At 39.0% G+C, this 14,749-nt stretch overlaps 1 protein-coding gene across 7 annotated transcripts in view; it reads right to left on the reverse strand.

Moving 5' to 3' along the window:
- mtor (mechanistic target of rapamycin kinase) overlaps nucleotides 1–14,749 on the reverse strand; it is a 474,957-nt gene that overhangs the window by 90,825 nt on the left and 369,383 nt on the right. For all 7 annotated transcript variants that reach the window (XM_060852056.1, XM_060852057.1, XM_060852054.1 and 4 more), the window contains 3 exons: nucleotides 9,437–9,544; nucleotides 6,333–6,458; nucleotides 5,544–5,675 (listed from right to left, as the gene is read on the reverse strand). In XM_060852056.1, coding sequence (XP_060708039.1) covers nucleotides 5,544–5,675; nucleotides 6,333–6,458; nucleotides 9,437–9,544 — 366 coding nt within the window. The remainder of the gene's footprint in view (nucleotides 1–5,543; nucleotides 5,676–6,332; nucleotides 6,459–9,436; nucleotides 9,545–14,749) is intronic.

Consider the following 14,749-nt stretch of genomic DNA (forward strand, 5'->3'; position numbering starts at 1 on the left):
TTACCTGACATTAAGACTACAGACCATTCTAGAGCAATCTTTAGGCAACCTAGATTCTGGACAATTTGCTGCGGTTTATTAGCTAAGCAGTTACAACATATGAATTTAAAAGTAAACAAAAAGGAATCTAATGAAGCAAATTAACAACACTAGAATTATGATTTTTATAAAATTAGAAAGCCTGCCCTCATGTTGAATCAGTTCTTCCATATTGCCATACTTAGTTTAATTCAAATTCACTTTATTGTCTATACAGAAAATAATTTTGGGACAATTACTTGTTCAGCCCAAAAAAAGTTACATAAAAATAAATAACAAGCAAAAGAAGAAAATTATAATATCACAGAGGTCTAACCTTAAACAAAATTGAAGAATTATTGTAATAAATCAAAATAATCAGACAGCTCACATCTTCATCCATTCATCCAACTCTTGCTAAAAATTGTTATACAAGTTGGCACAAATGTGTTTCAAAACCAATTTACCCTGTACTGCAGGGAATGTACCCATTTCTCTGAACACGTCCAAAATAATACGGACAAGGAGTGATATTCTTTACTTTCAACAAAATTCTTTAAATGCAAATTGCAGCTAGAAAGCTTTATCATCAAATAACCTTCTTGACAGGTTCAATAAACTTTTTATGCTTAAATATTCTAGATTTTAAATGCACAACATCAGGAGAGACTGCTAAAAAGACAACATGCTTGATTCAAACCATTTAAAACAGTTTAATTATTCAGGGATCTATTAAAAGATTTTCGTTTTCTGAGGTAATAGAATCATGCTTACCCTGTCAAAATGAAGATGTGGCAGCACGGTGGTACAGAGTTGGAAGGGAGTTAGATCATAAGACCATAAGATGTATAAGGAGCATTAGGCCATTCGACTCAGAGTCTGCTCCACCACTTAATCGTGATTGATATGTTTCTGAACTTAAGTCTCCTGCCTCCTTCCCCCCACTCCTCCCATGAACTTTGATCTCCTTGTTATTCAAAAACGTTTTAAAGGCAATCAATGACATGGCCTCCACAGCTTTCTGTGGCAACGAGTTCTACAGATTCGCCACCCCGCGCTGAAGAAATTCCTCCTCATCTTGTTCTAAAGGGTTGTCCTTTCAAGTCCTAGTCTCTCCTACAAATTCTTCATGTTTACTGTATCCAGGCCGTATAGTATTTTGTAATCAGATATTCCCTCATCTTTCTAAACTCGACCGAGTACAGATCCAGAGCCCTCACCTGCTCCTCACATGACAAGCTCTTCATTCCTGCCATCATTCTCCTGAACCTTTTCTGGACACTTTCTAAAGCCAGCACATCATTCCTTAGGTACAGGGTCCAAAACTGCTCACAATATTCCAATGCAATCTGACCAGAGTGTCATTCAACCTCAGTAGCACATCCCTGCTCTTGTATTCTAGCACTCTACATTTAGCTTCTTAACTGCCAAATGACCCTCCATATTAATCTTAAGAGAATTGTGAAGTAGGATTCCTCAGTGCCTTTGTGCTTCAGATTGGAGGTGTTATACTGTTTAGAAAAAAGTCTACATCTCTGTTCTTTCCACTAAAGTGCATAACTTCACACTTTCCCACATTGTTTTCCATCTATTGCTTTGCCAGCTTTCTTAGTTGTACAAGTCCTTCTGCAATCTCCCCACTTGCAGAACAGTATGTGCCTATCCACCTATCTTTGTGTCATCATCAAATTTAGCAACAATGGCTTCAGTTCCTTTGTCTCAATATTAACAAACTTGATGGACCCCATCAAGTCTCATGGCTGCAGGTCAAACCTGAGCAAGACGCATCCTACTGTCTATCATGTACTATTTCCCCAATCCACGTATAATTCAGTACTCCATGTTGAACACCATTTGGAAGAAGCACTGAGGGTGGCAAGGATGCAGAATGTATTCGGAGTGGTGGGGATATCAGCATCTAGGATTGGCTCAGCAGTATCACAAATGATCAAACTGGTTGATTGCTAAAGGTGTTAGCTGCCTGACTGGGTCTTTGGCAGGTAATGAAAAAACCAACAAGAAAGAAAAATATATTTGACCACATCCTCGTCAACCTGCCAATTGCAGATGCATCTGTGTGTGATAGCATCAGTCAGAGTGACCACCACACAGTCCTTGTGGAGACAAAGTCCTGTCCTCACAATGAATGTATCCTTCACGGTACTGTGCGGCAACCATGCTAAATGGGTTATAGTTCCAACAATCCAGCCACTTAAGATTAGGAATCTATGAGAAGTGTGAGCCATCAACACAATCTGAACCACAAGGCCCACATATCCCTTATTCTACCACTACTAACAAGGTAGGGGATCAACCCTAGTTCAATGAAGAGTGCAGGAGAGCATGCCAGGCCAGGGCTATGTGTATCTAAGTGAGGTAGCAACCTGATCAAGCTACAACATAAGACTACTTGTATGACAAACAGCATTAGCAGCAAGAGCTATGCGATTCCACAACCAATAGATCAAGTCTAAGCTCTGCAGTCCTGCCACATGAATGGTGTTAGTCAATTAAACAACTCACTGGAGGGAGGAGGCTCCAAATTATCTCAATCCCGAATGACAGAGGAGCCAAAGACATCAGAGCAAAAGATAATTCTGAAGTGCTCATGGAAATCAAAAGCATCAAATGGATGATACATCCTGTCCTCCTCCTCCTCTGGAGGTCCCCAAAATCAAAGTTTCAGTCTCCAGGCACTTCAACTCACTTCATACGATATGAAGAAACTGCTGAAAGCACAAGATACTGCAAAATCTACAGGTCCTGACAACATTCAAGCAAAGGCTCAGAAGACATACTCCAGAACATACCACTTCTGTGGCCAAACTGTTGTAGTAAAGCTTCAATGCTGGCATCAATCAGCAATGTGGAAAATTGCCGAGTTATGGCCGGTATATGAAAAAAAAGGACAAATCCAACCTGATCAATTAGTGGTTCCATCAGTCTGTCCTTAGTAAAGTGGGTGAGAGGGTTATCGTCAACATTATTATCAAGCAGCACTTGCTTAACATTAACTCACTGACAATCAATTTAGATTCTGCTAGGGTCACTCAGCTCTTGATCTCGTTACAGCAGTGGTTGGGGGCAGACGGGGGAGTGGGGGCTTGCGCGCAGTGTGCTGCTGCCTTGTCTCCTAAACGGGGGGTGGACTTAACAGAAAACTCCGAGCCCCAAAGGAAAGGCATTGAATCAATTATCCGTACGAAGTAGTGCCAGCCCATCTCGTTCAGATAATTGAGGTTCCTCTGTAATTGGATGTATCACCTCAACTCCAGGACAGCTCTGCAGGAGATCCTCAAGGTAGTGTCCTCGGCCCTTACACTTCCTGTACATTCAGCAATTACCTTCATTAGAAGGTCAGCAGTGGGGATATTTGCTGATGAGTGCACACTTTTCAGCACCATTTGGGAGTCCCTTGATAGTGAAGCAGTCCAGGGCCAAATGCAGCAAGGACTATATCCAGGCTTGAGCTGACAAGTGAAAACCAACAAATTCCAGACAAGTGCCAGATGGTAACCATTTCCAAGGAGAGAATCTAACATCCAATAGCATTGCCATCATTCAAACCTCTATGGTCAACATCCTGAAGGTTATCATTGACCAGACAATTAACCAGATTGGTCTTATAAATACTGTGGCAAGAAGATCAGGTCAGAGACCCGGACTCCTGCAGTGAGTTACTCACTTTCAGTATCTGCAAAGTCTGTCCAGCAACTACATCGCACAAATCAAGAGTTTACTACACTTGAGTCATTGTTGTTCCAACAACACTCAAGAAGCTTGACAGTATCCAGAATAAAGCAGCTTGCTTTAGAGGCACCACATCCACAAACATTCACTTCCTCCACAGCTGATGATCAGTAGAAGAGTGTGCAGCATCTACAAAAAGCGCTGCAGAAGATCACCAAAGTTCCTCAAATATCAAATCCACAACCATTGCCATCTTGAAGAACAAAGGCAGTTGGTAAACAGGAACAGCATTATCTGCAAGTTCTCCTCCAAGCCACAAATCATACTGACCTGTAAATATCTCACCACTCATTCAGTGTTGTTGTCAAAATCTTGAAACTCCCTCCCTAATAGCATGTTGAGATACCTTCACTGAATGAACTGTAGTGGTTCAAGGCAGCTTTTCAAGTGTAATTAGAGATGGACACTAAATGTTGGCCTAGCCAGTGAAGCCCACATCTCTTGAATTGATTTTTAAAAAATTCTCTTTGCATAAAATTAGCAACTCAAGTGCTTTCCTGCCAGCACAGGTTTGTTGAAACTAAAAATGATTTATTTTCACCAAGACATCATAGAAATAAGTGGACTGCATTCAGGTGAGAGTCTGCACCCCTCAATTTTGCTATTTGGGTTCCACTGAATCATTCAAGAGGGCTTTGGATGACTATTTGAATAAAAATAATCTGCAAACATATGGGGAAAGACATGGGATTGGCACTGGGTAACAATGTCCAGTTAAGATACAAGTGCAGGCACAATGGGTCAAATGTTCTCCTTCTGCACTGTAGCACTTCTGAGATTATGTGATTCCTTACTAAGCTTAGCTGCTCAATTCTGAAGCATGAAAACTGGAGGAAAGGTAATCACAATAATGTGTGCTAATGTATACGTCTGTCAGTCGGGAAGGGGAGAACAATTATTCTTTTGAGGCTATGATTGTGAATCAATTTGAATTGAAACATGATCTATGAAAGCACTACACCGATGTTCAGTTGAGAAAAAAAACATATGTTTAAGATGTTCATTTTGAGTGGGAAACTAGACACATTAGCCTAGTTCCTAAAGCATAAAAACAAAATAATGGAATATCGAAAACAAAATTCCATACCTGGAAAGGAAATGATTCAATTATAGCTCAGAAAATGTAATGTGTTACAATAAGTAACAACTCTAACATAAAACAAATTTTGGCATCAGCAGTGTTAAGCTGATGAAACCATAACTGTTCATTGGAATTGACAAGATATAACACAAGGAACACCACTTAATTTCAGAATATTTAATGTGTTGTGCAAAAATTAACTTATTTCAATATCATCATCAGGATGAAACAATTAAGAAATTACTCCATATTTAGTGTAGGTTCAACAGTTACCTTGAAAAGAAAGAACAAAATATTAAGCTATTCTTCTTCCAAATTATAAGGGTGGGAAAAGGTTTTTGGTTCCAATTAAGCTTGGCTTTCCACTACTTGAACTCCTTCATCTACCATCTGATTGCTTGGAATTTTCAAACAGGCTAAAATCATAGCTTTTAATTCATTGCACATCACTTTTTCAGCTGAGAAGTTGCTTCTGACAAATTATCATAAGCTATTTTTCATTAAACATATTTAGGATCTATGCTCCTATGTGTGCTATCTTATCTAAGTTATATATTTATCCTCTCTCTTATGACAAAAGAAAATAGTTTGGAACAATTATTTTATGAAAAAAAAGGACATACAGCCTATTAACTCATGCAGAACTGACTGCAGTCTGTAATTACTATGCAGCATACCATGATTTGTAACCTACCTTGCGGGTACTCTTCCACATGTACTTCATGTAAGCATAGGTGACATGGGGGTGAACTGTGGACAGAGGTTGATCAAGATGCTTTGAAGGATCTACACCAAGCAGCTGTACCAGGGTCTTATGAGCAAGGGCCTATAGACAAAATAATTGCATACAGAGTTCATTTGAAAAATAACCCTTGAAAATAAATCACTAATTATTTTTTGTTTTCAAATTTTAGTCTGCAAACTTCCTTTGAACTTTTCCTAAATAAGTTTCAGGTCCACATTTATGACGGAAACTACGAATGTAAACCTCTCATGCTCTGTTCACAAGTTCATGTTAGTTGATGAACTGTCATGTGTAATTACAGCAGGCCACATTTTCAAAAGCTATGTTATAAATGAGAAAATTTTTAATGCAAGTATAAAACTAAGATCACATTGAATAAATGGGGCAGAAATGCATTTGCACACCACAGTTCAATTAATAACTCTTTTGATGTGGTCTTACCTCCTCTTGTATGATGTAATTGGAGATAAATTTGCAATGAAAATTTTATGAAGGAACATTTATTAACTGTGGCTGTGTTTTTAGAGCAAAAATTTCAATTCTTTACTTCATTCACAAAGTAATGGGATCACATTTTGATCATTAACAAAAACAAATCTTCATAATTCAAAGCTGAGCTGTTAATGAGGTTCTCATTACTCAATGACTCTAATCCCCAGCATCTGCAATCCTCATTTTCGCCTATTAAGAAAGTTGTTGTTGTCTGAAAACTGCCTAACTTCTCCAGGGAATTCTTACCAAACGTCCATTCTTGCCACAGAGACTTGCATACTTTAACCAAGTCCTCATATCTTCATGTGGACCAATGACAAGGGAGCGAACCATTAGGATTCGTTGCCAGTCTTCTACTATCTGCTGACAGCCCTATAGGAGAAATAGAGACGGTTAAGTGTGAATGAATGTCAACAAATGTTCAAGCATTTCTGCAATTCTCCTTAGTTTACTAATTTTCTTTGATCCAACTGTACCATTTGTGATATCCCTAGATTTGTTTTTGTGCAATAGTTATGCTAAGACCACTTCAAATAGAATGTTATAGTACATCCTTATGGTTTAGTAGGTAATTGTGTCATAGGGTGGGGCATTAAACTCAAAATGAGCCAAATTTACGTTTGTCTCAAGTCAACTGATTCCAATCAAAACCAGCAAAGGAAGAAAAATAAAATCTTTCCAGAACAGAGAACCAGAACAGTGAGGGTGATTTGAATGAAGTTTGTATGATTCTGAATGGCCTTGACAAGACTGACATGAAAAGTATTTTTATCCGCATTTCCTCTTAATTTCTTACCTGTTGCGAGGATCTGCAAAGCCTGAGCACAGCAGCAATTTCCAAAACTGAAAGTCATTGCTGCAATCCGCAAGCTAACATAACCTAAGAGGGAACCACATGGGTTGCATGGTGGCTCAGTGGTTGGCACTGATGCCTCACAGCGCTAGGGACCAGAGTTCGATTCTAGCCTTGCGTGACTATGTGTGGAGTTTGCACATTCTCCCTGTGTCGGTGTGGGTTTTCTCCGGGTGTTCCGGTTTCCTCTCACAATCCAAAGATGTGCAGGTTAGGTAAAGTGGCCATGCTAAATTGCCCACAGTGTTCAGGGATGTGTAAGTTTGGTGCATTAGTTAGGGGTAAATGTAGAGTAATAGGGGAATGTGTCTGGGTGGGTTACTTTTCAGAGGGTCAGTTTGGACTTGTTAGGCCAAATAGCCTGTTTCCATACTGTATGATTAATCTTGGTGAGTCCAGAAGTAAGGTACACGGCTTTAAAATTAGGGGTCACACATTTAGGACAGAAATGAGTGGAATAGTTTTCCCTCACAGATTTGTGCAAGCCTAAGAAAGCAACGGAGACCGGATCATTGAATATATTTAAGGCAGAGACGAATGATATCACCGTGGGCGGCATGGTGGCACAGTGGTTAGCACTGCTGCCTCACAGCGCCTGGAGACCCGGGTTCAAGTCCCGACTCAGGCGACTGACTGTGTGGAGTTTGCACGTTCTCCCCGTGTCTGCGTGGGTTTCCTCCGGGTGCTCCGGTTTCCTCCCACAGTCCAAAGATGTGCGGGTCAGGTGAATTGGCCATTCCAAATTGCCCATAGTGGTAAGGGGTAAGGGGTAAATGTAGGGGTATGGGTGGGTTGCGCTTCGGCAGGTCGGTGTGGACTTGTTGGGCCGAAGGGCCTGTTTCCACACTGTAAGTAATCTAACCTAATCTAATCTTATCGAGGGTAAGTGGGAATGAGAAATTTGAAACTCAAACGGCCTACATCATATGTTCGTAAATCATTTCAAGTTCCCAAACTAGACTGCTATTACCTGTTAGAAATGTGGATCTATAGATGTTAAGTGTGAACACCACTGGAATCATCTATAGAAGACATGGAGGAAAACCAGCATGCCGACAGTGCGATTTACACAAAGAATTGTCAATTCAGCACTGTACTAAAAGGCTGCCAAGAACATTAAAACTGTGCCTCAGCACGAGTTAATACCTTTATGAGAGAAGGGCAGAAAGCAAGGGGAGGAAAAGAATATTAAATCATTAATTTGGCAGTGTGATATAGAAACATAACCAAAGACCTCATTATTAGAGCATACACCACCATTGGAACTGGCTTACATCATTGGGCCATGCTTGCCAAAGAATTGTCAGCGGCCAAAGGAAGGATAAAATAAAAAATAAATCGAAAAAACACACTCTTATAAAACTAAATTAAAACTTGAAAAGCCAAGGCTTATGAAATAAGGAATTTTTTGGTCTATTCATCTTCAAACACAGTCAGCACTGGGCATAGAATCATTTGATTGTAAAAGACGAACTGAAAACAGCTTCAAATGTTCTGCATATTTTTACTTGCAAAGTCTGGTATATGTAAACGAGGGCTTGAATGCCATCTTAAAGAGAAATTTTACAAATTTTCTTTAACATAAAATAGAGTACTTGTCTCAACACATTTCTGCTTTCCTTCAAATATACACCAAGAAAAGCAAACTGAAGTAATCCTGGCCTTGAAACAGTGTGTGGAAACAACTTTGCATTTATCAAATAATACAAGATCAATTCTACTGGGAACTAAGTTTTTTTTAAATCAGAGTTTTTAGAACTAAATAATAGTTGAAGGATTCTGAAAATATAAAGACTTATAAAGAAAAGTTATGGCACAAAAGTTAAGAGTATATAATGATACCTCATCTTTGATTGAAGCAAAAAGCAAATCTAAATTTCAAGTGTTGAAGATAATAAAAACTTAAGAATCTGTAATACAGTGGACTAGAGCTTTATGAGGAACCACTGACCCCACTTCTTGAACTAAAATGTTGAGGGTGTGAGAGTCCATTTACAAACTGAATGGATGTTCTTGCAGTATTTCAACACTAAAAGCAACATTAATTGCTTTAAGGTTAGACTGCTGCTCCTACCTCGAGAAGGGTTGATTGTCTAACACTGCAATCTCCACAGCACCAGGGGGAGCACTATCCACAGTTGGGATTACACGCAGTCCCACCATGCCAAGAATCCCAGGAAAATCCAAGGACTTTGCAGTAATACAGAGAAGAGCACGGTTTAGGTGGCTGGGTTTTGGAAGGTGTCGAGTTCCAAGTTGTAAAATACAGATTTTGGTGGTTGTGCTCCCAATAGCCCAGGGCTGGGTAGTGTGCTGCAATGGCGATCAAACTTCTTGCCTAACCCATACGAATGAAATTCCTGGATTCCCAACTATTGTATGGGCTTTCTGTCATGAGTCAAATACTTGCATTGGTGGGATGACCACTAGTTTGTCACTTAAGAGCCTTGAAAGGCCAAATGGTGGGCAAACCATTCAACAATGAATGCTGACTTGCCTGAAGTCGCTCCCACCAGGTTTGCCTGATGATCTCCCTCCGCTCTGGAACCAGTTTATATTGGATGACCTCTTCCAGTTCTGACAGCATCTGACAGGAGACCATGGCCTAAAGAAGAGAGATTCAACACTTATTACTTATGTCTTGTTATTCATAACTTGTGGACACAAAAAGTGAAATGAGGAAAGATCATTGCATTTACCCTAGGTATTAGATGATACATTAATATGTTCCACAGTTGTATCATGTATGAACAGTAATATGAGTCCTATTTTAGGTTCTTCCCTCAGGAGTTAACTTCAGAAAAATCTTGCCCATTCTCCTTCCACCTTCCTAAGGTAATCAATTAGTAGACTATGTTGATGTAACAGTTTAAACTGATGTAACTGATTAACCCATCTTTTCTCATGTACCCCAACTTCCTAAGGAACATATTAAGTCCATCCATTAGACTAATATCAAATATTAGCTAGCAAATCTTTCTGTCTTCAATGATCATATGCCAAATATATCCACCAGCCTTTTAAAATTGATGCAAGCAATGTTGCCTGCAATCAGGTCTGTTCACTCTTGCCTTGACCTACAGAACCTTTGTGACTAATACAGTGCCTGAAGTTCAAAAATATTAGATATAGAGTCATTGAGTCATGCAGCATGGAAAGAGACCCTTTGGTCCAACTAGTCAATGTCGAACATAATCACAAACAAAACTAATCTCACCTGCCTGTTCTTGGCTCATATCCCTCCAAATCTTTTCTATTTACATATTAATCCTAATAGCTTTTAAACATTGTAAAAATTGAAGTCTGACTGCTTAGTGTTACAAATTACTCCAAAGTCTTTATAGATTCTGGTAATTCTGCTGGACATAAAGGATTTGATGAAATTATGTAGGAAATGAAGGGAATTCTTCTAGTATGGTGCTCAACATTCTGCCTGCAACACTAAAAATGATGGAACTAACTAATCATTCCTTTTGGAAAGAGTTTGCTAGTGAAAACAAACTTGCATCTTCTGGCATGATGGCTGCTGTTGTTCCAAGACTTTGGCGCCCGATCATTATCCAAGTTCAAATATGTACGTCAAATGACACCAAACTGAGAGGTGCTCCACAAGCAATCAGATCATTTAAATTTACTGCAGCGCTTCACACGTGAATTGTGAATGCCTTATGAGAAGAAAAATTTAGCAATAGAAAGAAAATCACTTAAAATGAAAATGGCACGTCATGTAATCCAAGGGCCATGTGTCAATTCCATGTATGGTTACTGTGATGAAATGACTACAAAATAGGTCCAGTTATCACATCTGTAGCATGTTCTAAAACATTTCACAGGTCATTAATTACTTTTCAAAATGTAGATTCCATTTTGTAGATGAACATGGCAGTCAAGGTGACCACTACAAAATCTCTTGGACAGCAAAAATCATTCACATTAGTGATTAACTGTTTTGAATTTCCCCTTCACTACAAGTGAGGGCAAAAAAATGCATCTATAATAAAGCTGACCAAATTTTAAAAGATGCCTCAAAGTGCTGAATATTCAATTCTGTTTTTGAAGTGCAGTCATTTTTTCATGTAGTACAATAAAAATTGCCTATTTGAGTATTATAAGCAAGAAATGAAATTAAAAATTAGCCCATTGATCAAAGAAAGAATGTTAGCAAGACTGCTGGAAGAATTTCTTTTTCTACAATTATTACCATGAGATCTTATTACATCCACAAAACATGTCCTTATCTTCATACATCATCTGAAAATTAATAAACCAATATTACTTATTTACACGAAGTGAGATGTGATATATAACTTTCCCATTCGGGATTGAAGTGCTCATTTAGCTGACTAGTGACACAAATCCATTGCAATGGGCTGTAAAGATACACTTGATTTTTCAAAACTTAATTTCCTAAAGTAAGTATGAAAAGTAATGAAATTCTTTTTTTGTAAAAAATGCAGTTTAAATGAATGAATTTTCTGAATACAAAATAGGTGCAATTTTTCTTCAAGGTATTTAATTTTAAAATTTTAGTTCAAAATTATGTTTTGTGTACAAATATTGCTGATCCCCTGGCTGTCCGTATGGCAGGAACTTGGGAATCTAAGTCACTGCTTCGATGCATGATAACATATGACAGCTTATTTTATATAAGTTACTTTTCATATTATGTGATAACTAGAAAATAAAAAAAAGTTGATAATTTCAGCCAGCATTACAACTTTTCACAATAAGCCAGAGCAAATTTAAGATCAGACAGGGAGACAAAAATGTGATTAAAATTGGAAGCAATTTCCCCCAAACCTTGCATCAGATGAAATGCATGCTTACTGCTCAAATTCATTTGCCATGAGTTTATTATATTTCTTTCTCTTGAGACCTGTTTTCCTTATTTCTTGCTTTCCATACTGTATTAGCTCCTCTCTGGGGTGCTCACAGCAGTTCATATTTCTTTGAATAAAAGAAAATGAAAGTCCTTGTCTCTCAATGTTATTAGAATACTCAATGTACCTTTTTTCTACATTCACTGGAGACCAAAATTGTTCAATTTGAACGTAATTTCCTTACTGGAAATAAACTTACTGGCATCTAACTCTGAAGACTCAAACAAAATTGCATACTTCACATTTTGACAGGAGATGATTAACTCTTGGAAGTATATTATCTTTGTGATTTTTTTTTCATGATCAAGAGTGACATTCAATTATATATTTAAGAAGTTTCTGATCCATTCATGTTTTATATTAGTTGCTATGCAGTTAAATCACTCATTGGAAAGTGAGTAAGAAGCCAAAGATCCCCAGATAGCATCTCCCAAACCCACAACCAGTTGAATCTAAAAAGACAAAGGCAGCAGATACATGGGAACTTCTGCAAGTTCCTCTCCAAATCACCATCCTGGCAGCACATGGATTGCAGCGGTTCAAGAAGGCACCTCAGCACCTATGGGCAACTACAATGGACAATAAATGCTGGCCTACCAGTGACACCCACTTCCCACAAGTGAATAACTAGTGAGCAACTGGGTTAGCATTTCTGCCTCTGAACCGTTTGGGGTAAAGTTCCAGTCCTGCTACACACAACCCTGGCCAAAGGAGGTCAAAGTTTCATACAAAATTCTGGGCTGCTGTGTGAGAGAGAGCTTCCTGTTAATGGGTAATTTAATCTTTAAAGCCCCTTTGTTGCACAGGGTTAACATCTTAATTGGCTGCTATAGTCCATTTACAGATACTACCAGTGCAAAAGACCTCTCACCAGAATATGCCAAAATCCATTTAAATGGCAATTTGAGATGGACATGGAGAGTGAAAGTTTAAGAATAATTTCAAAAGGTCCCTTGAACAAGGATGGATGATCAAACTAAACAAGGAAGAAGTTGGAATGGACAGGTCTCCTACTTCCTACAGCTCAAATTAACAAAACAAAAGTGGAACACAAGCAGTTCTCTTTACCAAGTCAAAAACAGCTTATGGCGACCAAAAAAGCGTGTCCTTAAAAGTCAACCAGTTCAGTTTGCAGAGATTGGACAATGTGCACAAGACATTGCTCAGTGATCCACAAGCAATAGATTAAAGTTGTGCTATCTTGCTACATCCAATTATGAAAGATGGGTCTAAATGAACATCCCCATTCTTAATAAAGGTTAAGCCCAAAAAGTCAGTTGAAAAGCTGAATCTGAAACGTTTGCAATCAACTTCCGCCAGGGGTGCTGAGTAAATGGCCTATCTGTGCCTCCTCTGAAAGTTCTTGTGATGCAGAAGCTAGTCTTTAACAAATTTGATTCATTCTAGAAATGGCTAAGTGAACTATACATCAAAGGTTATTATCTCCAACGATATTTTGGGCTGTACTATTGATGATCTGAGCACCAGAATTAGCTCCACCCTCAACAAAGCTGTCTCAGTGGAGCTATACTGGCATCTACATGGCAATATGGAAAATTGTTTAATTATGACCTATCTGCAAATACAGGACAAATTAAATCTGGTCAGTTACCACTCCATCAATATCTCACTCACTTGCAGAATAATGCAAGGTGACATTGACAATCTTGTCAGGCAGTTCATGCCCATCGACTTTCAGTTTGGATTCTGTCATCACCACCTGGCTCCAAGCCTCTTTACAACATTTGTCCAAACAGTTTGAATTCAAGAGGCCAGATAAATGTGGCTACTCTTGACATCAAGACTTCACTGCACTGAGCATTGGACCATGGAGTCTGGATAAAATATTGCACCTCATAAATGCAAGGCAATGATTATCTCTCCTTGATGTACAAGGACATCATCTCACTGAATCCTTCATTAACAGCACTGGGATCGGACTAGAAATTTAACTGCAAACCAACCACATGGTTGCAATAGCAGTTCACAGGTTGGTAATTTTATGGCAACCATCTATCTAATTCCCCAAGCTTTGTCTACCATCTACAAAGTACATGTCAGGAGGGTGAGAGAATATTCATTACTCAAGACAATGCAGCCTACTTGTTTTTAGCATTTCATCCACTATCTCAACATTCAGTATTTCCACAACTAGTGTATGGTCTCATCAGTGTGCATTTCCTACAAGATGTAACAATGCAATTTGCTAAGGTTCCTTGTAAGCCACTTGCAAAATTGACTCCCCACCCCACTATCACCCACCTTGATAGACCCAAAATCTAATACTCCAAATCTGATATGCCCTAGCCTGAACTCCAGGACCCGAAACCACCTCTGTCCAAACCAACATGACTCTCCAACTTCAGAGAGTTTGGCAGACTAGAATTCCCCCACATAGCCCTGACACCCGACAGCCCCAAAACTGTCCACACTCTCACCCTCCAACAATCTCTGCAACTTAATTGATGCTTCCCCATCTGCTGAACTAGACATTCCTCCAAATAGCACCCTCACAACTCATCACCCACCTGCATTAAGCACTCTTTCATTCACCTGGTACCCACCCCATCCTCCCTTTTACCTATCTGGCATACCAGCTACCTCATCCACTTGGCATACTTTCTTTTTATCTACTCACTGGCCACCATACCACCTTCATTTACCTTTCCTCAGTTGCTGCCAATGTGGCTTTAGAACGATTAACCCCTGAAATATGGGTGTCATAAAAAAAGCCTAAGTCTTTGTCCACGATGTTGTTCCTGAGCAAAGATGATTTCTCATGGCTTCCTCCAATGGACATAGTTGGGACAGGTGAGGCTTGGAATTCAGGTCATAAAAATCACCAAGTAAATAGATGACTTTAAGAAGAATGCCCTCTGTCAACTCCATTCTGACAGTAATTGGAATTTCTTAACCATTTTCTTCAAGGA

Source organism: Hemiscyllium ocellatum, chromosome 37, assembly GCF_020745735.1.
Source record: "Hemiscyllium ocellatum isolate sHemOce1 chromosome 37, sHemOce1.pat.X.cur, whole genome shotgun sequence".
NCBI classification, from domain to species: domain Eukaryota; kingdom Metazoa; phylum Chordata; class Chondrichthyes; order Orectolobiformes; family Hemiscylliidae; genus Hemiscyllium; species Hemiscyllium ocellatum.